This window comes from Ranitomeya variabilis, chromosome 4 (assembly GCF_051348905.1).
Source record: "Ranitomeya variabilis isolate aRanVar5 chromosome 4, aRanVar5.hap1, whole genome shotgun sequence".
In the NCBI taxonomy this organism is placed as follows: domain Eukaryota; kingdom Metazoa; phylum Chordata; class Amphibia; order Anura; family Dendrobatidae; genus Ranitomeya; species Ranitomeya variabilis.
In genome coordinates this window covers 3,661,887-3,686,221 of record NC_135235.1, presented here as the reverse complement: position 1 = coordinate 3,686,221, position 24,335 = coordinate 3,661,887, and the positions used below count along the sequence as shown (strand labels likewise).

At 53.4% G+C, this 24,335-nt stretch overlaps 1 protein-coding gene across 2 annotated transcripts in view; it reads right to left on the bottom strand.

The window, feature by feature from the left end:
* Positions 1 to 278: 278 nt before the first annotated feature.
* The window catches only part of RAB11FIP2 (RAB11 family interacting protein 2), a 54,266-nt gene continuing 30,209 nt past the window's right edge, over positions 279 to 24,335 (bottom strand). For both annotated transcript variants that reach the window (XM_077257887.1, XM_077257888.1), the window contains 3 exons: positions 10,066 to 10,480; positions 5,667 to 5,748; positions 279 to 577 (listed from right to left, as the gene is read on the bottom strand). In XM_077257887.1, coding sequence (XP_077114002.1) covers positions 356 to 577; positions 5,667 to 5,748; positions 10,066 to 10,480 — 719 coding nt within the window. In that variant the 3' untranslated portion in view covers positions 279 to 355. The remainder of the gene's footprint in view (positions 578 to 5,666; positions 5,749 to 10,065; positions 10,481 to 24,335) is intronic.

The window sequence follows — 24,335 nt, the reverse complement described above, 5'->3', positions numbered from 1 at the left end:
CAGGGCCACGGACCAGGTCGCAGCCACCGTGACATCACCTTTAAGACCGGACCCGTTACCGAGTACGCCGCTGGTGGGCGACTCACCCTTCCCCCCCCCCCATCAGCCTCTGCTGATGCCCCATTCCCCCCCTCAGCCTCCGCCCCCCTTCCTTTGACACCCCCTCACCCTTCAGCCTCCGCTTCCTTCTCCCCCCTCAGCCTCCGCCCCTTCCCCTCCATCACTCTCTGCCAACGCCCTTCTCCCCCTTTCAGCCTCCGCCCCCCTTCAGCCTCCATCGACTCCCCCTTCCCACCCTGAGCCTCTCTGAACTGCCCCCTCCCTCCTGTGGATGTGGCCACCCCGTCCTTGTGGGCTAGCTCTGTGGGAATTTTCCAGCTTTCCTGGAAGGCACGTAGGGCACCCGCAGGATGCTGGGGGTCTCCTCCATCACCCGCACCAGCAGGTTGTCGATGTAGTCCTCCAGCTCCCGGATATGGCCGTCCTTCTTCTTCAGCAGCTCCTTGTGCTTCTCTAACTCCCGCTCCACCTCCGTGCGAGTCAGGTGAGTGTAGGGGCCCGGACCCTCGAAAGGATTCTATAAGGAGAAGTAAATGTGGCATCGTAAGCGGACTACTCTTCACACCCTGCTCCTCTGAAGACCCCCAATCCCTGAGCAGCGGGGCGCCTCCAACACTGAAGTGCAGAGGAGCAGCCGGGGCGTGACCACAAGGATGGCGGAGAATAGGCAGGAGGGTGGTGGGGCAGAATGACGGCGCATGGTGGTGGCGGAGCACAGCGTGGGAGTGCGGGTGCGAAGCACATGGGGTAGTATAGCTGCGGAGCAGGGTGTGGCAGTACAGGAAGGGAGCACGGTGTGAGGGCAGGGAGCGTGAGTATGGAGGCGGAGCAGGGTGTGGCAGTACGGGGACGGAGCACGGTGTGGGAGTCCCGAGGCAGAGCACGGTGTGGGCGTTCGGGGGTGGAGCAGGGTGCGCGAGTATGGCAGCAGAGCCCGATGTGGCAGTACGAGGACGGAGAATGGTGTGGGAGTCCTTAGGCAGAGCACGGTGTGGGAATACAGGGGAGGAGCAGGGTGCCTGATTATGGCAGTGGAGCATGGTGTAGCAGTACGGGGATGGAACACGTTGCGACAGTACGGTTGGGGATGGAGCACAGTGTGGCAGTACTGGAATGGAGCACGGTGTGGCAGTACGGGGACATAGCACGGTGTGGCAGTATCTGGGATGGAGCATGGTGTGGGAGTCCCGAGGCGGAGCACGGTGTGGCAGTACGGACAAGAGGTGTGTGGGAGCACAGCCGGTGAGTATGGCGGCGGAGCACGTCACGGCAGTATGGAGACAGAGCACGGTACGGCAGTACAGGGACGGAGCACGGTGCAGCAGTATGGTGATGGAGCACCGTGCGGCAGTATGGGGTCGGAGCACGGTGTGGCAGTATCTGGGACAGAGCATGCTGTGGGAGTCCCGAGGCGGAGCACGGTGTGGCAGTACGGACAAGAGGCCGTGTGTGGGAGCACAGCCGGTGAGTATGGCGGCGAAGCACGTCGCAGCAGTATGGAGACGGAGCACGGTACGGCAGTACAGGGACGGAGCACGGTACGGCAGTATGGTGATGGAGCACCGTGCGGCACTATGGGGACGGAGCACGGTGCGGCAGTACAGGGACATAGCATGGTGTGGCAGTATCTGGGATGGAGCATCGTGTGGGAGTCCCGAGGCGGAGCATGGTGTGGCAGTACGGACAAGAGGCCGTGTGTGGGAGCACAGCCGGTGAGTATGGCGGCGGAGCACGTCGTGGCAGTACAGGGACAGAGCACGGTGCGGCAGTATGGTGATGGAGCACCGTGCAGCAGTACGGGGACAGAGCACGGTGCGCCAGTACAGGGACGGAGCATAGAGTGGCAGTACGTTTTGAGATGGAGCACGGTGTGGTAGTAAGGGAACCGAGCATGGTGTGGCAAAACGGGGACGGAGGACGATGTGGCAGTACGGGGACGGAGAATGGTGTGGCAGTACGGGGACTGAGCACGGTGCGGCAGTACGGTCGGGGACGGAGCACTGTGTGGCAGTACGGGGACAGAGAATGGTGTGGGAGTCCCAAGCCAGAGCAGTGTGGGAATACGGGGACGGAGCAGGGTTCATGAGTATGGCGGCAGAACACGGTGTGGCAGTACGAGGATGAAGCACGGTGTGGCAGTACGGGGACGGAGCACGGTGTGGCAGTACGGGGATGGAGCACGGTGTGGCAGTACGGGGATGGAGCACGGTGTGGCAGTACGGGGATGGAGCACGGTGTGGCAGTACGGGGACGGAGCACAGTGTCGCAGTACGGGGACGGAGTCCCGAGGCGGAGCACGGTGTGACAGTACAAAGGTGAGGCAGGGTGTGGGAGCACAGCGGGTGAGGATGGCGGTGGAGCACGGCGCATCAGTACAGAGACGGAACACGATACGGCAGTACGGGGTTGGAGCACGGTGCGGCAGTACGGTGACGGAGCACGGTGTGGCAGTACGGGGACGGAGCACGGTGTGGCAGTACGGGGACGGAGCACAGTGTCGCAGTACGGGGACGGAGCACGGTGTGGGAATTCAGGGTTGGAGCACAGTGTGGCAGTATGAGGACGGAGCACAGTGTGGCAGTACGGGGAACGGAGCATGGTGTGGGAGTCCCGAGGCGGAGCACGGTGTGACAGTACAAAGGTGAGGCAGGGTGTGGGAGCACAGCGGGTGAGTATGGCGGTGGAGCACGGCGCAGCAGTACAGAGACGGAACACGATACGGCAGTACGGGGTTGGAGCACAGTGCGGCAGTACGGTGACGGAGCACGGTGTGGCAGTACGGGGACGGAGCACAGTGTCGCAGTACGGGGACGGAGCACGGTGTGGGAATTCAGGGTTGGAGCACAGTGTGGCAGTATGAGGACGGAGCACAGTGTGGCAGTACGGGGAACGGAGCATGGTGTGGGAGTCCCGAGGCGGAGCACGGTGTGACAGTACAAAGGTGAGGCAGGGTGTGGGAGCACAGCGGGTGAGTATGGCGGTGGAGCACGGCGCAGCAGTACAGAGACGGAACACGATACGGCAGTACGGGGTTGGAGCACGGTGCGGCAGTACGGTGACGGAGCACGGTGCGGCAGTACGGTTGGGGATGGAGCACAGTGTAGAAGTACGGGGACTGAGCACGGTGTGGCAGTATGGGGACAGAGCACAGTGTGGCAGTATGGGGACAGAGCACAGTGTGGCAGTATGGGGACAGAGCACAGTGTGGCAGTACGGGGACGAAGCATGGTGTGGGAGTCCAGAGACAGAGCACGGTGTGGCAGTACGGAGGAGATGCCGTGTTTGGGAGCACAGCGGGCGAGTATGGCGGCGGAGCACATCGCGGCAGTACGGAGACAGAGCACAGTACAGCAGTACGGGGACAGAGCACGGTGCGACAGTATGGGGACGGAGCACGGTGCGGCAGTACAGGGACGGAGCACGGAGTGGCAGTGCGGTCGGGGACGGAGCACGGTGTGGTAATACGGGGACGGAGCACGATGTGGCAATACGGGGACGGAGCACGATGTGGCAATACGGGGACGGAGCACGGTGTGTCAGTACGGGGATAGAGCACGGTGTGGCAGTACGAGGACGGAGCATGGTGTGGGAGTTTTGAGGCAGAGCAGTGTGGGAATACGGGGACGGAGCAGGGTGCGCGAGTATGGCAGCGGAGCACGGTGTGGCAGTACAGGGACGGAGCACGGTGTGGCAGTACGGGGACGAAGCACGGTGTGGCAGTACGGGGATGGACTACGGTGTCGCAGTACGGGGACAGAGCACGGTGTGGCAGAACAGGGATGGAGCACGGTGTCGGAGTTCGGGGGTGGAGCACAGTGTGGGAGTACGGGGGTGGGGCACAGTGTGGCAGTATGCGGACAGAGCACAGTGTGGCAGTACGGGGATGGAGTCCCGAGGCAGAGCACGGTGTGACAGTACGGAGGCGAGGCAGGGTGTGAGAGCACAGCGGGTGAGTATGGCGGTGGAGCACGGCGCAGGAGTACAGAGACGGAACACGATATGGCAGTACGGGGTTGGAGAACGGTGCGGCAGTACGGTGACGGAGCATGGTGCGGCTGTACGGTTGGGGATGGAGCACAGTGTGGCAGTATGGGGAAAGAGCATGGTGTGGGAGTCCCGAGACGGAGCACGGTGTGGCAGTACAGAGGAGAGGCCGTGTATGGGAGCACAGCGGGCGAGTATGGCGGCGGTGCGACAGTATGGGAATGGAGCACGGTGCGGCAGTACAGGGACGGAGCACGGGGTGGCAATACGGTCGGGGACAGAGTACGGTGTGGTAATACAGGGACGGAGCACGGTGTGGCAATATGGGGACGGAGCACGGTGTGGCAGTACGAGGACGGAGCAAGGTGTGGGAGTCCCGAGGCAGAGCACGGTGTGGGAATACGGGGACGGAGCAGGGTGCGCGAGTATGGCAGTGGAGCACGGTGTGGCAGTACAGGGACGAAGCACGGTGTGGCAGTACGGGGACGAAGCACAGTGTGGCAGTTCGGAGACGGAGCACGGTGTGGCAGTAGGGGGACAGAGCACGGTGTGGCAGTACAGGGACGGAGCAGCAGAGCCCAGTTGTAGCATATGTTTCTGGTGGGCACAGAGTTGTAGCTGTGCTGGAGATGATGTCTGCACACACCGATACTGGGGGTTGTTCTACAGTCAGGGATGTGTGATTACTGCTCTACTGAAGGGATATTCCAACTGTGGAGGACGGCGACACAGCACAGCACCGCCCGACACAGCACCATACAAAACATCACAGCACCGCCCGAAACAGCACTGCACCGCCACACACAGCACCGCATCGCCCAGCACAGCACCGCCCGACACAACACAGCACCGCCCGACACAACACAGCACCTTATCTCCCAACAAAGAAAGGCAACGCCCAACACAGAACAGCACCGCCCAAAACAGAACTGCACCGCCACACACAGTACCGCATCACCCAACACAGCACCGCCCAACACAGCACCGCCCAACACAGCACAGCACCTCCGAACAAAGCACCGCAACGCCCAACACAGCACAGCACCGCCCAAAACAGAACTGCACTGCATCGCCCAAAACAGCACCGCCCAACACAGCACAGCACCGCCCAACACAGCACAGCCTCACCCGACAAAGCACAGCATCTCCCAACAAAGCACCGCAATGCCCAACACAGCACAGCACCGACAGCCCCAGCACAGCTCAGCACCACCCAACACAGTACCGCTGACACAGCATTGCCCGACGAGGCACCGCACGGCCCAACACGGCACAGCACTGCATCTCCCAACACAGCAGCGCACTGCCCAACAGAGCACTGCCCCAGCACCGCCCGCCCCAGCACCGCCCAACACTGCACTGCCGACATAGTACGGCACAGCACGGCGAGACACAGCACGACACTGCATTGACCGACACAGCAAGGCACAGCATCGCACAGCACTGCCCGCCCCAGCACTGCTGACACAGCACGGCACAGCACCACCCGGCATCCTCTCACCCGCACATCATTAAAAGCTGCAGGTGTCAGACTCCATTATAGGTGATGGCTCCCACTGATATCGACCAGAGACGCTGAGATACTGCACTGCCCACCCCATGTCTCCCCTGGGGGTTCTCACCGGAGGTCTCTGCAGTGGGGGAAACATCTCGACTCTTCCGCTCGACCGTTCTATTTGTGCTGTCATTTCAGATGACGAAATCCTGAAATATAAATTAACAATTGTCAGGACACCCAGAGGGCACAGAGGGGGAGGGGCAGGTCTGTGTACACAGATGTGGGGATGACACCTAGGGGGCACAGAGGGGGAGGGGCAGGTCTGTGTACACAGATGTGGGGGTGACACCCAGAGGGCACAGAGGGGGAGGGGCAGGTCTGTGTACACAGATGTGGGGATGACACCTAGGGGGCACAGAGGGGGAGGGGCAGGTCTGTGTACACAGATGTGGGGGTGACACCTGGGGGGCACAGAGGGGGAGGGGCAGGTCTGTGTACACAGATGTGGGGGTGACACCTGGGGGGCACAGAGGGGGAGGGGCAGGTCTGTGTACACAGATGTGGGGATGACACCTAGGGGGCACAGAGGGGGAGGGGCAGGTCTGTGTACACAGATGTGGGGGTGACACCTGGGGGGCACAGAGGGGGAGGGGCAGGTCTGTGTACACAGATGTGGGGGTGACACCTGGGGGGCACAGAGGGGGAGGGGCAGGTCTGTGTACACAGATGTGGGGATGACACCTGGGGGGCACAGAGGGGGAGGGGCAGGTCTGTGTACACAGATGTGGGGATGACACCTAGGGGGCACAGAGGGGGAGGGGCAGGTCTGTGTACACAGATGTGGGGGTGACACCTGGGGGGCACAGAGGGGGAGGGGCAGGTCTGTGTACACAGATGTGGGGGTGACACCTGGGGGGCACAGAGGGGGAGGGGCAGGTGTGTGTACACAGATGTGGGGGTGACACCTGGGGGGCACAGAGGCAGGTCTGTGTACACAGATGTGGGGGTGACACCCAGAGGGCACAGAGGGGGAGGGGCAGGTCTGTGTACACAGATGTGGGGGTGACACCTGGGGGGCACAGAGGCAGGTCTGTGTACACAGATGTGGGGGTGACACCCAGAGGGCACAGAGGGGGAGGGGCAGGTCTGTGTACACAGATGTGGGGATGACACCTAGGGGGCACAGAGGGGGAGGGGCAGGTCTGTGTACACAGATGTGGGGGTGACACCCAGAGGGCACAGAGGGGGAGGGGCAGGTCTGTGTACACAGATGTGGGGATGACACCTAGGGGGCACAGAGGGGGAGGGGCAGGTCTGTGTACACAGATGTGGGGGTGACACCTGGGGGGCACAGAGGGGGAGGGGCAGGTGTGTGTACACAGATGTGGGGGTGACACCTGGGGGGGCACAGAGGGGGAGGGGCAGGTCTGTGTACACAGATGTGGGGATGACACCTAGGGGGCACAGAGGGGGAGGGGCAGGTCTGTGTACACAGATGTGGGGGTGACACCTGGGGGGCACAGAGGGGGAGGGGCAGGTGTGTGTACAACACAGATGTGGGGGTGACACCTGGGGGGGCACAGAGGGGGAGGGGCACGTCTGTGTACACAGATGTGGGGGTGACACCTGGGAGGCACAGAGGGGGAGGTACAGGTCTGTGTAGACAGATGTGGGGGTGACACCTGGGAGGCACAGAGGGGGAGGTACAGGTCTGTGTAGACAGATGTGGGGGTGACACCCGGGGGCACAGAGGGGGAGGGGCAGGTCTGTGTACACAGATGTGGGGGTGACACCTGGGGGGCACAGAGGGGGAGGGGCAGGTCTGTGTACACAGATGTGGGGATGACACCTAGGGGGCACAGAGGGTCAGGGGCAGGTCTGTGTACACAGATGTGGCGGTGACACCTGGGAGGCACAGAGGGGGAGGGGCAGGTCTGTACACAGATGTGGGGGGTGACACCCGGGGGCACAGAGGGTCAGGGGCAGGTCTGTGTACACAGATGTGGCGGTGACACCTGGGAGGCACAGAGGGGGAGGGGCAGGTCTGTACACAGATGTGGGGGGTGACACCCGGGGGCACAGAGGGTCAGGGGCAGGTCTGTGTACACACGTGGGGGTGACACCCGGGGGCACAGAGGGTCAGGGGCAGGTCTGTGTACACACGTGGGGGTGACATCCGGGGGCACAGAGGGTCAGGGGCAGGTCTGTGTACACACGTGGGGGTGACACCCGGGGGCACAGAGGGTCAGGGGCAGGTCTGTGTACACACGTGGGGGTGACACCCGGGGGCACAGAGGGTCAGGGGCAGGTCTGTGTACACACGTGGGGGTGACACCCGGGGGCACAGAGGGTCAGGGGCAGGTCTGTGTACACACGTGGGGGTGACACCCGGGGGCACAGAGGGTCAGGGGCAGGTCTGTGTACACACGTGGGGGTGACACCCGGGGGCACAGAGGGTCAGGGGCAGGTCTGTGTACACACGTGGGGGTGACACCCGGGGGCACAGAGGGTCAGGGGCAGGTCTGTGTACACACGTGGGGGTGACACCCGGGGGCACAGAGGGTCAGGTCTGTGTACACACGTGGGGGTGACACCCGGGGGCACAGAGGGTCAGGGGCAGGTCTGTGTACACACGTGGGGGTGACACCCGGGGGCACAGAGGGTCAGGGGCAGGTCTGTGTACACACGTGGGGGTGACACCCGGGGGCACAGAGGGTCAGGGGCAGGTCTGTGTACACACGTGGGGGTGACACCCGGGGGCACAGAGGGTCAGGGGCAGGTCTGTGTACACACGTGGGGGTGACACCCGGGGGCACAGAGGGTCAGGGGCAGGTCTGTGTACACACGTGGGGGTGACACCCGGGGGCACAGAGGGTCAGGGGCAGGTCTGTGTACACACGTGGGGGTGACACCCGGGGGCACAGAGGGTCAGGGGCAGGTCTGTGTACACAGATGTGGCGATGACACCCGAGGGGGAGGCATCAGGTATGGCCGCACTGTGTGTTCCTATGTCTTAGAGCTGGTCGATGTGCTGATATCCATGTACAGGGGTCGGAGTCACAGATGGGCAATGACCCCACGGTGGACATTCCTGGGTCACCAGCGCTTTGCCTGCTTCCTGGGCGCCGATCGGCCTTTCTCAGCATTCTCAACAGGCGTCCCGCGTCAACCCCCCCCGAACATCTCTGTAATTACCCAGTCTCCATCTAATTACCCCTTCCCCACCCCCCGCGACCTCGCTAATAACATCCCAGGTCTTCGCGGTTCTGACGACACTTTCCACATTCTCACCTGTCACCGCTGCAAATTGAGAAATTTTCACATCTGCTGATTAGAAAATCGGTTCTTATCCTGATAACGGAGCGGCGCTCTGGAGGACACACAGTCCTGTACACGTTGCCCTCCAGAATAAGTCACAGCCATAATCCCACCCAGCCGCCAGCTCACACCTCAAGCACCAGTGATCTACATGTAATGTACAGGAGCAGCTCTGCGTGTACGACAGCCGCCAACACCAGACGGGACCATGGTGTGACAGCCCTACACAGCCAAGATGGCGGCACAATCAGTCCCTATACAACTGTACTTTAAGGGAAAGTCAGTATGGTGTCCCCATGAGGAGCAGTGCTGCCACCTGTGCCATGTGGTGGGGCACCCTGTGAGGCTCCATGTAGGATCAGTCCCACATGGAGCGGCCGTATGGACACAGCAGTTTATGGGTCTGTATTATGCTACGCTGCTATGTTGTGGGGCACCCTGTGGAGCCCTCTGTGGGGCATCTTGTGGAGCCCTCTGTGCAGCCCTCTGTGGGGCACCATGTGGAGTCCTCTTTGGGGAACCTCATGGAGCTCTCTGTGGGGCTCTCCGTGGAGCCCTCTGTGGGACACCATGTGGAGTCCTCTGTGGGGCACCTCATGGAGCTCTGTGGGGCCCTCCGTGGAGCCCTCTGTGGGACACCATGTGGAGTCCTCTGTGGGGCACGTCATGGAGCTCTCTGTGGGGCACCTCATGGAGCTCTCTGTGGGGCACCCCGTGGAGCTCTCTGTGGGGCACCATGTGGAGTCCTTTGTGCAGCACCCTGTGTAGCCCTCTGTGGGGCACCCCGTGGAGCCCAGTGTGCGGCACCCTGTGGGGCTCTCTGGATGTGGAGCCCTCTGTGGGCCACCCCATGGAGCCCTCTGTGGGACACCATGTGGAGTCCTCAGTGGGGCTCTCCGTAGAGTCCTCTGTGGGGCACCCCGTGGAGCTCTCTGTGGGGCACCATGTGGAGTCCTTTGTGCAGCACCCTGTGTAGCCCTCTGTGGGGCACCTCATGGATCTCTCTGTGGGGCACCCCGTGGAGCCCAGTGTGCGGCACCTTGTGGGACTTTCTGTACAGCTCCATGTAAGATCACTCACACATGGAGGGGCCATATGGTCTCAGCACTTGATAGGCCTGTATCCTGGATATATATATATAGCACAGCCAAGTATACGCTCCTCTGTATGAGCCTGTCATCATTAGACTTATCTGCCCCAATTACCGTTGCTCCGGAGTTTGGTTCCCCACCCAGAAAGGATTGGTGGTTTCATAGTTGGTACCACCCTCTGGAGTCCAGTTGGAGATGTCCTGGCTGTGCCACTCGGGCCTCTTCCCATCCCTCTTGCCGGTCACTCTCTCAAATAGGCTGACTTTCTCCTTTTTCCTCGCGTTCTTCTTGCCATTGGCAGTTCTGGAGAAGTTACTGGAGGAAGAGGACCTCTCCCACAGCTCAGTGCGCTCATCTCCAGGAGCCCACTGTCTGGGCAATGTGGCAAATTTCTGAGGCAAAGGAGCATTGGGACCTGAGAGTTTGTGGATCCCATCAGTCCAGCTCACCTCGGGGACCCGACTTTCCAAGGGGTTGTCTTTCGAGGCATCAATGCTCATAGTTGTTCTGTGAGGAGAGTGGAGGCTTCCTAGAAGACAGAGATGGATTGTTAGAACCCAGACCAGAGAGGGGTGAAATAGTAATGACAGATGTAAGAAATCCTAAGACATGGCCGACAGCATTACAGGCCACGAGAATCGGACCCCTCATATGGAGCGATGGTGCTGTGGCAACACTGCATTTAATCTGAATTATCCAGACATATTATTTCAGTAGGCCCAGGGACATGAGCTAGAGTTCTTGTGAGAATGACTTAGCATTTATTATAATTAATTCACTGGCTGCCATTTGTGGACTGGCTGCTGATTAGCTATTGTGTCTGTCCTATAGTGCAGTCCTAGTATTGTTCTACTATCTTTGGGAAACAAAGGCACAATGTGTGAATGCTGTTAATATGTTGATGACCCATTGGTGCTCTGCAATATGAAGGCCTCCTACCACCAAGTCTGTGGTGGAATGACTGAATGAGAAGTTGTGACCTATAAAAAGGAGGATCTGCCTGTTTTCAGAGAGACTCTACATTACAGAAGTCATGGCATCATGGTTCCAACTGAAGAAATACAAAGCTGCTTCACTGACCATCACTGAACCCTCAAAGACTTTTAGAGAATCCAGGTTGGGACAATCAGTGGGGAGCCACTGGTGGGGATATTCGGCGGGGAGCCACTGGTGGGGATATTCGGCCATGGACACAGCTCTTATCCCGGCGAGTCAGTGGAAGGGCGAGGCTCTGTAATGTGCACCATCTTGGGTATTTGCAGGGACTGTTCTATATGCTATTGTGTGTTGATGATTCAATAAATTATTGCCACACTGTTTTACCCTCACCCTGCGTTGTCTGAGTAGTGACCAGCCCGTGGAGAGAGTGAGCGTTCAGTGGCATGAGCCCTGGTCCATGCAGTCTTTCTAAAGACAGCCGGGCCAGAGGATGAAAGCACCCACTGACCCGGTATCTCACTGGTGCCAACAGCAAGAAAAGAATAGATTTGCCCCTTTGCTCAACACCAAAATGAATTGTCCCTGGTCACGCTGGTGTAGATACCAGGCATCTACAGTTAGTCAGTGGCCCACAGTGATATCATGGACCAATGAAGAATCTACAGCTTCTGAAATAATATGGGGTGTAGCTGTACAAAGGCCATCACAAGTGAGGGAACAGACACAGTGAGCAGTAACGAGCATAGATGTATTTCTGGAGGCATCTAGAACCTGCTTAATAGCTCCATTACATGAACTTAGTAATGAAGCTGGAAAGCAGCGACATCTTCATCATCTCATGATGCTTAGAATGTGACCAGAACTGTATTAGGATTATACACAAGGGTGAGTAGTTAATGTGGATTTAGGGGCACCTAAAATGTGGTGACATCTAGGATGGGCATGCCAGTGATTATGTTCAAAATATGGACACCCTGGGATCCAGAACAAACCTGACGAAACTGTAGCAGTTAATGGGCTGGGAACTGTGGCATACCGCCCATAATTTGGAGGTGCTCAATGATGAATGGCAATGAGTAACCCCAACATATGCCACATTTGCATTATTTCTATCTTTTAGAAGCAGAGCCCCCTGAATACAGAAGTGGAGAAAGGAGCCATTGGTCCGTGTTCCACCATTCAGCGAATCCGTGTGCGACTCAGCGCAGCAGGTGTGAGGACAACACTATAACATGCCTGGACTACTGACCCTTTATTAACTGCACACAGTCACATGTACTGAGGGGACATCGCACTGTGTGTGGGGGAATGTACTGAGGGGACATCGCACTGTGTGTGAGAGGGGAATGTACTGAGGGGACATCGCACTGTGTGTGGGAGGGGAATGTACTGAGGGGACATCGCACTGTGTGTGGGAGGGGAATGTACTGAGGAGACATCGCACTGTGTGTGAGAGGGGAATGTACTGAGGGGACATCGCACTGTGTGTGGGGGAATGTACTGAGGGGACATCGCACTGTGTGTGAGAGGGGAATGTACTGAGGGGACATCGCACTGTGTGTGGGAGGGGAATGTACTGAGGGGACATCGCACTGTGTGTGGGAGGGGAATGTACTGAGGAGACATCGCACTGTGTGTGAGAGGGGAATGTACTGAGGGGACATCGCACTGTGTGTGGGGGAATGTACTGAGGGGACATCGCACTGTGTGTGAGAGGGGAATGTACTGAGGGGACATCGCACTGTGTGTGGGAGGGGAATGTACTGAGGGGACATCGCACTGTGTGTGAGAGGGGAATGTACTGAGGGGACATCGCACTGTGTGTGGGAGGGGAATGTACTGAGGGGACATCGCACTGTGTGTGAGAGGGGAATGTACTGAGGGGACATCGCACTGTGTGTGGGAGGGGAATGTACTGAGGGGACATCGCACTGTGTGTGGGAGGGGAATGTACTGAGGAGACATCGCACTGTGTGTGAGAGGGGAATGTACTGAGGGGACATCGCACTGTGTGTGGGGGAATGTACTGAGGGGACATCGCACTGTGTGTGAGAGGGGAATGTACTGAGGGGACATCGCACTGTGTGTGGGAGGGGAATGTACTGAGGGGACATCGCACTGTGTGTGAGAGGGGAATGTACTGAGGGGACATCGCACTGTGTGTGGGAGGGGAATGTACTGAGGGGACATCGCACTGTGTGTGGGAGGGGAATGTACTGAGGAGACATCGCACTGTGTGTGAGAGGGGAATGTACTGAGGGGACATCGCACTGTGTGTGGGGGAATGTACTGAGGGGACATCGCACTGTGTGTGAGAGGGGAATGTACTGAGGGGACATCGCACTGTGTGTGGGAGGGGAATGTACTGAGGGGACATCGCACTGTGTGTGAGAGGGGAATGTACTGAGGGGACATCGCACTGTGTGTGGGAGGGGAATGTACTGAGGGGACATCGCACTGTGTGTGGGAGGGGAATGTACTGAGGAGACATCGCACTGTGTGTGAGAGGGGAATGTACTGAGGGGACATCGCACTGTGTGTGAGAGGGGAATGTACTGAGGGGACATCGCACTGTGTGTCAGAGGGGAATGTACCGAGGGGACATGACACTGTGTGTGAGGGGAATGTACCGAGGGGACATCGCACTGTGTGGGAGGGGAATGTACCGAGGGGACATCATACTGTGTGTGAGAGGGGAATGTACTGAGGGGACATCGCACTGTGTGTGAGAGGGGAATGTACTGAGGGGACATCGCACTGTGTGTCAGAGGGGAATGTACCGAGGGGACATGACACTGTGTGTCAGAGGGGAATGTACTGAGGGGACATCGCACTGTGTGGGAGGGGAATGTACTGAGGGGACATCATACTGTGTGTGAGAGGGGAATGTACTGAGGGGACATCGCACTGTGTGGGAGGGGAATGTACTGAGGGGACATGACACTGTGTGTGAGAGGGGAATGTACTGAGGGGACATGACACTGTGTGTGAGAGGGGAATGTACTGAGGGGACATCGCACTGTGTGTGGGAGGGGAATGTACTGAGGAGACATCGCACTGTGTGTGGGAGGGGAATGTACCGAGGGGACATCGCACTGTGTGTCAGAGGGGAATGTACCGAGGGGACATGACACTGTGTGTCAGAGGGGAATGTACTGAGGAGACATCGCACTGTGTGTGGGAGGGGAATGTACTGAGGAGACATCGCACTGTGTGTGGGAGGGGAATGTACTGAGGGGACATTGCACTGTGTGTGTGGGGGAATGTACTGAGGGGACATCGCACTGTGTGGGAGGGGAATGTACTGAGGGGACATTGCACTGTGTGTGGGAGGGGAATGTACTGAGGAGACATTGCACTGTGTGTGGGAGGGGAATGTACTGAGGGGACATCACACTGTGTATATGGTGTAATGTACTGTGGCGGCATCATACTGTGTGTGGGAGGGGAATGTACTGAGGGGACATCGCACTGTGTGTGGGGGAATGTACTGAGGGGACATTGCACTGTGTGTTGGAGGGGAATGTACTGAGGGGACATCGCACTGTGTGTGGGAGGGGAATGTACTGAGGGGACATCACACTGTGTATATGGTGTAATGTACTGTGGCGGCATCATACTGTGTGTGGGGGGGGTAATGTACTGTGGGGGCATCATACTGTGTATATGGTGTAATGTACTGTGGCGGCATCATACTGTGTGTGGGAGGGGAATGTACTGTGGCGGCATCATACTGTGTGTGGGGGGGTAATGTACTGTGGCGGCATCATACTGTGTGGGGGAATGTGCTGGGATCTACTGTGTGTGGGGGGATTGAGGAGACATTCTGTGTGTGTAGGAATGGTTTGGGGTGAGCTGGACCGCAGAGTGAAGGCAAAAGGGCCAACAAGTGCTAAGCATCTCTGGGAACTCCTTCAAGATTGCTGGAAGACCATTCCCGGTGACTACCTCTTGAAGCTCATCAAGAGAATGCCAAGAGTGTGCAAAGCAGTCCTCAAAGCAAAAGGTGGCTACTTTGAAGAACCTAGAATATAAGACATAATTTCAGGTGTTTCACACTTTTTTGTTAAGTATATAATTCCACATGTGATAATTCATAGTTTTGATGTCTTCAGTGTGAATGTACAATTTTCATAGTCATGAAAATACAGAAAAATCTTTAAATGAGAAGGTGTGTCCAAACTTTTGGTCTGTACTGTATATATAATTACAAGCACAGTATATGTAGAAGTATGGAATTCCACAGTATTACAGAAAACAAGTCATTGAGGCCGGCCTCCAGCATGAGAGGCTAATGGGAAAGGATCGGCAGGGAATAAAGGTTCTCGGGCCTCGCTCATATGAGCGTATACCACGGCCGAGTGCTGTGTGATGCTTTATCGGACAGCACTCGGCACAATGTTATACTCTGGAGCAGCGCAGATCTGTGATTTTTTTCTACTGACTGAAATTAGCCTGTGGAAAAATAATCTGCAGTGTGCTGCGAGTGGCTCTGGAATTCAGATCACCCTCACCCACTGAAAGCTATGGATGAGTGTGGAACATCAGACTGCACTCAGCTGTCATCTGAGTGCAGCCTAATTATAGATAAATGGCGTGCACTGTTGGATATAGGACATGTGCAGGCTGAACCTGGAACCGGTCCAGGCAAAATTATATAATTGAAGAAACAGCGGCGCTCAAGATATGGATTTTCAAATGCGTAACATAGATGAAGTTTATTGAAGTCACCACAGTAGTATTAAAGTGTCACGGTAACGTTCCGCCCCGTAATGGGTCGTTATCAAACCTCACTTTTGGTAGAGATAAGAATAGGGAAAAAAAGCTGCAGTGGAAAAATGTAGGGGCTCCCCGGCAGGGCTCTAGGCAATATATGAGAGTCTGGCGGGGCACGGAGAGGGGCAAGGGTCCCGTGGGAGCTGCGGGTCCTGTGTAGTAGGTGCTTGGAGTGATGTGCACATCCGCAGACAGTGGAGAAGATGGAGAAGTTCTCTGTCTTCACAATGTGCTCGGATTCCCTCATCGGATCACACTAAGATGGCGACGCCGATGACTCGTGTGGCCCCGGCCTCACACTTTCTTCCTCTGGACGATCCTCTGTCATCTACATGTCAGGTGTCCATTCCTTACACTTTGTGTTCTCTTTGACCTCGCCGACATCACGTGTAATAACGTCACCTCACAGGTAATAACGTCACCTCACAGGTAATAACGTCACCTCACAGGAAATAACGTCACCTCACAGGTAATAACGTCACCTCACAGGTAATAATGTCACCTCACAGGTAATAACGTCACCTCACAGGAAATAACGTCACCTCACAGGTAATAACGTCACCTCACAGGTAATAACGTCACCTCACAGGTAATAACGTCACCTCACAGGTAATAACGTCACCTCACAGGTAATAACGTCACCTCACGTGTAATAACGTCACCTCACGTGTAATAACGTCACCTCACGTGTAATAACGTCACCTCACAGGTAATAACGTCACCTCACAGGTAATAACGTCACCTCACAGGAAATAACGTCACCTCACAGGTAATAACGTCACCTCACAGGTAATAACGTCACCTCACAGGTAATAACGTCACCTCACAGGAAATAACGTCACCTCACAGGTAATAACGTCACCTCACAGGTAATAACGTCACCTCACAGGAAATAACGTCACCTCACAGGTAATAACGTCACCTCACAGGTAATAACGTCACCTCACAGGTAATAACGTCACCTCACAGGTAATAACGTCACCTCACAGGTAATAACGTCACCTCACGTGTAATAACGTCACCTCACAGGAAATAACGTCACCTCACAGGTAATAACGTCACCTCACAGGAAATAACGTCACCTCACAGGTGATAACGTCACCTCACAGGTGATAACGTCACCTCACAGGTAATAACGTCACCTCACAGGTAATAACGTCACCTCACAGGTGATAACGTCACCTCACAGGTAATAACGTCACCTCACAGGTAATAACGTCACCTCACAGGTAATAACGTCACCTCACAGGAAATAACGTCACCTCACAGGAAATAACGTCACCTCACAGGTAATAACGTCACCTCACAGGTAATAACGTCACCTCACAGGTAATAACGTCACCTCACGTGTAATAACGTCACCTCACAGGAAATAACGTCACCTCACAGGTAATAACGTCACCTCACAGGTAATAACGTCACCTCACAGGTAATAACGTCACCTCACAGGTAATAACGTCACCTCACAGGTAATAACGTCACCTCACAGGAAATAACGTCACCTCACAGGTAATAACGTCACCTCACAGGTGATAACGTCACCTCACAGGTAATAACGTCACCTCACAGGTAATAACGTCACCTCACAGGTAATAACGTCACCTCACAGGTGGTCGCTTCACACGGCAGCCCAGTGTAACACACATGGAAACCAGGAGCGTCCATTCATACAAGCCATAGGCTTTACTTCAGATCCATAGACCGTTCTGTCGGCTCATGCAGACATTTCTGAGGCTTCTCCGCCGTTGCTGGCCGCTCCTCGGCATGGAGATCTCTGTGATGAAGACGCTCAGATACGTCTGGATGAGCCGACAGAACTGGTTATTATGGATCTGAACGCTTTCATGCATCCCTCACCACCCTGTCATTGTACAGAGGCAGTCCTCACTAACGCCCGGTCACATACGTGCCACAGAGAAACCCACAGTCACGGTGACAAAGCATCTGGAAAGGCACCATATATTAGGGTGGGGGGCAGCAGATGATGTACTGAGGGTGGGGGAGAGCAAGTAATGAATTGGGGGTAACGGAAGCAAATAATGAACTGGGGGTGGAGGAGAGTAAATGACGTACTGAAGGCGAGGGAGAGAAAATTATGCCGTATTGGGGGTGGGAGCAAGCCAATGACTATGAATTGAGACTGCGGGGTGGGGAACAGCAAATGATGACTTGAGGGTGGGGGAGCACAAGTTATGCTGTATTGAAAGTGTGGGAGAGCAAATGATGAATTGAGGGGGTCCTGTTACTGTGCAGGGCGGCACTATGTCACTTTTTTCTTTATATGATGTAGTGTAGAGGTTGGGAAAAAAGTGGGGAGTGTGCTCTGGAAGCGGTGATCTAGATAACTGTGTTATTTTCTGCAGAGAAGATTCCTGGCTGGAAGAAGTGATGGCGTTGTGCGCTGGATGAAGAAGAAAAGCGAAGATGAAGGACTTCAGCTAGAGACGTCACTGGTGAGTCTGTGTTACGTGTACACTGACACACACTGTATACTAAATATAGAGCTCCTATGTATAATACCACTGGTAATCACTGTATTACCTGTATACTATACACTATATACACAGATCCTCTGTATAATGCCTCTGGTGATCACTGTATTAAGTGTACACTATATACAGAGCTCCTGTGTATAATGCCACTGGTGATCACTGTATTATCTGTACACTGACAGTATATACAGAGCTCCTGTGTATAATGTCACTGGTGATCACTGAATTACCTGTATACTGACACTATGTACAGAGCTCCTGTGTACAATGGCTGGTGATCACTGTTTTACCTGTACACCGACACTATATACAAAGCTCCAGTGTATAATGTCACTGGTGATCACTGTTTTACCTGTACACTGACACTATGCACTGTATACTATGTACAGAGCTCCTGTGTATGTCACTGGCGATCACTGTATTACTTGTACAGTATACACAGAGCTCCTGTAGGAAGAGACTGCACCGAAACACAAAGGACGAAGGACTGTGCGTCCGAAACGCGCGTCGGGGTGCACACAATTAGCCACTGGCAGCCTTGGAATCATTCCCTGATATACTTGTAAGTAATCTGGCATATTTACTACTATAGCACTGAGCACTTTACTTGGTCTTTGTACCAAGATGCCCCTTGTGATGGTAATCAGTAATTGCACATAGCACTTTTTTTCTTCCTACCACATTTTCCTTGATTTGGTTTATTGCACCACCTTGTGGTGGAAATTAGCTTTTGCACATAGCACTTTTATATTATATATATATATATATATATATATTTTATGGTTTACATACACTGCTTTTGAGATATTACTATATTTGGCTGTTTGCCTGCACATATATTTTTATCCATTGTCCCTGGATAATATATGCTATAGATTGCCTCTTATTTGGATATAAATTGGCTAGCCTTACCATATGCGGCTTAATCTGTGCACATTTTGTATTGTACTATATACAATTATAATATATACATTTTTTTAACATATATATTTCTATGCTTGTCACTATTGTTACCAAATAAAAATTAATATTGTGATAATTATTCCCTGGCACTTTCTTATTGGTCCAACTTTGTGTTTCGGTGCAGTCTCTTCCTCTAGGTAGTGGTTCTACACTATAATTTTGACACACGGGGTGACCCATTGATTATAATTTTTGGATATTAATTTTACCTTTATTAGGATAAAAATTCTTTTATATAGGTGTCATTTCTGTGTCTGTTACTAATACAGAGCTCCTGTGTACAATGTCACTGGTGATCACTGTATTACGTGTACACTAACACTATACACTGTATACTATGTACAGCGCTTGTGTATAATGGCAGTTATGGTGATATTAGTATTGTTTTATTTTTTTATTATCAATATTGTAGTATTGTGTCACTATATGGTGGTGAAATGTGGTTCGGCCATGGTGTGGCGGTATTTGTTCCTTGTACATGGTATTATTCAGTCACTATGTGGTGGCAATATGTGGTCTGGTCATGGTGTGGCGGTATTTCTTCCTTGTATGTGCTAGTGTTCAGTCACTATGTGGTGGTGGTACGTGGTCCCTCCATGGTGTGATGGTATTTGTCCCTTTTATATGGTATTATTAGTTATTTTAAAAAATGTATATAACATATCTCCTTAAAGAAAAAAGAAATAAAATATACCTAAAACAAGTGTTGGATAGTTTAAGAAATGTTTAAAAGTCTAGAGTAAAGTAGGGCCGGGCCAAAAGAGTCTACCTTGCCGTAGTAGCGGCTTAAAAATTCTTTTGGCTAAAACAAAAGCTGCTGTCTATGTATGTGATCTGGTGTTAGATGGGAACGGTTAGGCCGGCGTCACACTTGGCGTAAGACAATACGCCACGTATTATACGTCCGTACTACGGCCGTAATACGGAGAAATGTTCCCAAAATAGTGATCCGTAGTCAGGGTGTGTCAGCGTATTTTGCGCATGGCATCCTCCGTATGTAATCCGTATGGCATCCGTACTGCGATATTTTCTCGCAGGCTTGCAAAACCGACATCTAATGGATTTATGTGCTCAAATGTTCATTAAAACATATATACAGTATATATATATACACATACATACAGTATATATATATATATATATATATATATATATATATATATATATATATATATATATATATATATATATGTCATTGAGACACATATATATATATATTCTGTATTTAGATTTCATTCAGCGCGATATCTGTGAACAGCCGGTAATTCAATTGCCGGCTTTTCATTTCTCCTGCACAAACCCGACAGGATATGAGACATGATTACATACAGTAAACCATCTCATATCCCCTTTTTTTTTTGCATATTCCACACTACTAATGTTAGTAGTGTGTATGTGCAAAATTTCAGCGCTGTAGCTGCTAAAATAAAGGGTTAAATGGCGGAAAAAATTGGCGTGAGCTCCCGCGCAATTTTCTCCGCCAGAATGGTAAAGCCAGTGACTGAGGGCAGATATTAATAGCCTAGAGAGGGTCCATGGTTATTGGCCCCCCCCCCTGGCTAAAAACATCTGCCCCCAGCCACCCCAGAAAAGGCACATCTGGAAGATGCGCCTATTCTGGCACTTGGCCTCTCTCTTCCCACTCCCTGTAGCGGTGGGATATGGGGTAATGAAGGGTTAATGCCACCTTGCTATTGTAAGGTGACATTAAGCCAGATTAATAATGGAGAGGCGTCAATTATGTCACCTATCCATTATTAATCCAATTGTCTGAAAGGGTTAAAAAACACACACACACGATTTAAAAGTATTTTAATGAAATAAACACAGCGGTTGTTTTAATATTTTATTGCTCTCTCAATCCATTTCCAGGCCCTCGCTTGGAAAAATAATAAACGCACAAGATACATACCCTCAGCTGAACCGTCACGTCCCACGAGGTAATCCATCTGAAGGGGTTAATTATTTTACAGGCAGGAGCCCTGCTATAATGCAGCTGTGCTCCGTGCCTGTAATCCCCGGCGAATGAAGGAAATGTAGGTCAATGACCTACATTTCCTTCAGTCGCGGTGATGCGCCCCCTGGTGGATGTCCTCATATGACCTGGAGCGTGGGAAAAAGTTCCCAGGCTGCAGTTCATGAGAACATCCACCAGAGGGCGCATCACCGCGACTCAATGTAAGTACAGATCCTGCTTTCCTTTCAGCACCCGGGGATTACAGGCACGAGCGAGTGGTTTATCGCAGCTCGTGCCTGTAATATTAGTTAACCCCTTCAGATGGATTACCTCGTGGGACATGATCGGACATCAGAAGGTATGTATCTTGTGCGTTTATTATTTTTCCAAGCGAGGGTGTTGCTGATGGATTGAGAGAGCAATAAATTATTAAAGCAACCGCTGTGTTTATTTCATTAAAATACTTTTTAATCATGTGTGTGTGTGTTTTTTAACCCTTTCATACAATTGGATTAATAATGGATAGGTGACATAATTGACGCCTCTCCATTATTAACCTGGCTTAATGTCACCTTCCAATAGCAAGGTGACATTAACCCTTCATTACCCCATATCCCACCGCTACAGGGAGTGGGAAGAGAGTGGCCAAGTGCCAGAATAGGCGCATCTTCCAGATGTGCCTTTTCTGGGGTGGCTGGGGGCAGATGTTTTTAGCCACGGGGGGCAATAACCATGGACCCTCTCCTGGCTATTAATATCTGCCCTCGGTCACTGGCTTTACCATTCTGGCGGAGAAAATTGCGCGGGAGCCCACGCCAATTTTTTCCACGATTTAACCCTTTATTTTAGCAGCTACAGTGCTGAAATTTTGCACATACACACTACTAACATTAGTAGCGTGGAATATGCAAAAAAAAAGGGGATATGAGATGGTTTACTGTATGTAATCATGTCTCATATCATGTCGGGTTTGTGCAGGAGAAATGAAAAGCCGGCAATTGAATTACCGACTTTTCACTAACACCGCTGCGTATTTCTCGCAAGTCACACTGCTGGTCCGTGTGGAATCTGTATTTTTCTCGCCCCCATAGACTTTCATTGGCGATTTTTTTGCGCAATACGCTGACAAACGCAGCATGCTGCGATTTTGTACGGCCGTAGAAAGCCGTATAATACTGAACCGTAATATACGGCTAATAGGAGCAGCCCCATTGAGAATAATTGTGCCGTATGTTATGCGAGTTTTACGGACGTAGTTTCTGCGCTCTTACGTCCGTAAAACTCGCCAGTGTGACGCCGGCCTTAATGTGTGATTGGTGAGGACGTGGTGCAGAAGTGGAGATTTTCCAAGAGTGGGGGGTAGGACATTGGAAGGTTCGAGGGGGCAGAGGCGGAGCTGGGGTAGAGCCTGGGCGGAGTCTCAAGGGGGCCCAAAATTTTGCCAGTATGGGGTCCTGAAATTCCTAGTGGCAGCCCTGCACGAGTCACTGAACCATCACAGACAGGTGTCTGTCCAGCCTCTGTGTGAAGACTTCCATTGGAGGACATCTCACCACCTCTCGCGGCCGCCTGTTCACTCATTGATCACCCTCATTGTCAAAAAGTTATTTCTAATATCTAATTTTTATCTTCTCCCTTTCAGTTTCATTCCATTGCTTCCTGTGTTTCCATGTGCAAATGAGAATAATGATGACCCCTTTACACTGTGACAGCCCTTCAGATATTTGTAGATAGCTATTAAATCTCCTCTTAACCTTTTTTTTTTGGAAGCTAAACATTCCCAGATCCTTTAACCATTCCTCGTAGGACATACTTTGCAGTCCGCTCACCATCCTGGTAGCTCTTCTCTGAACTTGCTCCAGTTTTTCGAGCACTGGACACAATATTCCAGATGAGGCCTGACCAAGGAGTAGTAGAGGGGGATAATTACCTCACGTGATCTAGACTCTATGCTTTTCTTAATACATCCTAGAACTGCGTTTGCCTTTTTTTGCATTTTTCTACAAAGGTTGATGTGTCCACAGGTGCAGGAGTGCTCAGCCACGTCACTCCGCGGGGTGGAATGGATGAGGAACCTCTAATAGGAGCAAGCGATGGTGCTCAGGGAAATGGGGAGATGCATTGGAACCGTGAGGAAGGTGATGCCGTGCAACCGTGTGACCAGTGCCGCAGATGAAGGTAACTGGCCCATAAGTAGCACTGCTCCTGGAATGTTGGGCGTGAATGGGGAGGTAGCACCCATAGAAGCGGCGGGTGATGGGTCTGTGGAAATCCCCGGGGAGACAGCCTACGTAGCTGCTGTCACCCGCAGTCAGAGTGCCCGAAACGCAGATAACGTTCTGCCTTCTGGACCCTCCTCAGTCACAGGCGTGTCTGAACCAGAGATGGACCCAGACCAGGTCCCAGAGGGTTCAAGTGGGGAAGGGACCCTGACGTCGCTTCTGGCTTCCCCTAGCCAGGAGTTCCAGGCTGCTCTGCGCTCAGATGCGAGGCTGGAGAATTTGAAACACCTTGGCGAGACACCCACCTCCGTGACTGATAAGGAGAGGGTGTTCTGGAAATGAGGGAGGTTGTACCGGGAGACAGTACCCGGAAAACCGCAAAAGAAGTGGTTGAGGGAAAGACAGCTGGTCGTCCCGCAGCAATTCCGGAGTGAATTGTTGCGGATTGCCCATGAGATCCCGCTCGCTGGACAATTGTGGATCAGAAAAACTAAGGCCCAGCTGTCTCAACACTTCTATTGGCCCAAGATGGGGACAGATGTGACAAACTACTGCTGCTCCTGTGTCACCTGTCAAAGAGTGGGGAAGGCGGGGACTTCTCTTAAGGCTCCCCTGATCCTTTGCCAGTGATAGAGGAGCCATTCCAGAGGATCGCGGTGGACATTGTGGGCCCGCTGGCCATCCCCAGCAGCTCTGGAAAGCAATACATCTTTACTGTGGTGGACTACGCTACCCGGTACCCAGACGCAGTGGCTCTGTCCTCAACTAGGGCAGATAAGGTGGTGGATGCACTGTTGGCTATCTTTTCACGGGTAGGATTTCCCAGGGAGATGATTACTGATCAAGGGACCCAATTCATGTCTCGCCTAATGGAGGCTCTCTGTAAGAAAATGCAGGTGAAGCATCTGGTATCGAGTGCATATCACCCATAGACCAATGGCTTGTGTGAACGCTTCAATGGTACCCTCAAACAGATGCTCCGCATGCTGGTTGAGACCCAAGGATGCCACTGGGAGCGGTACCTCCCACACCTGC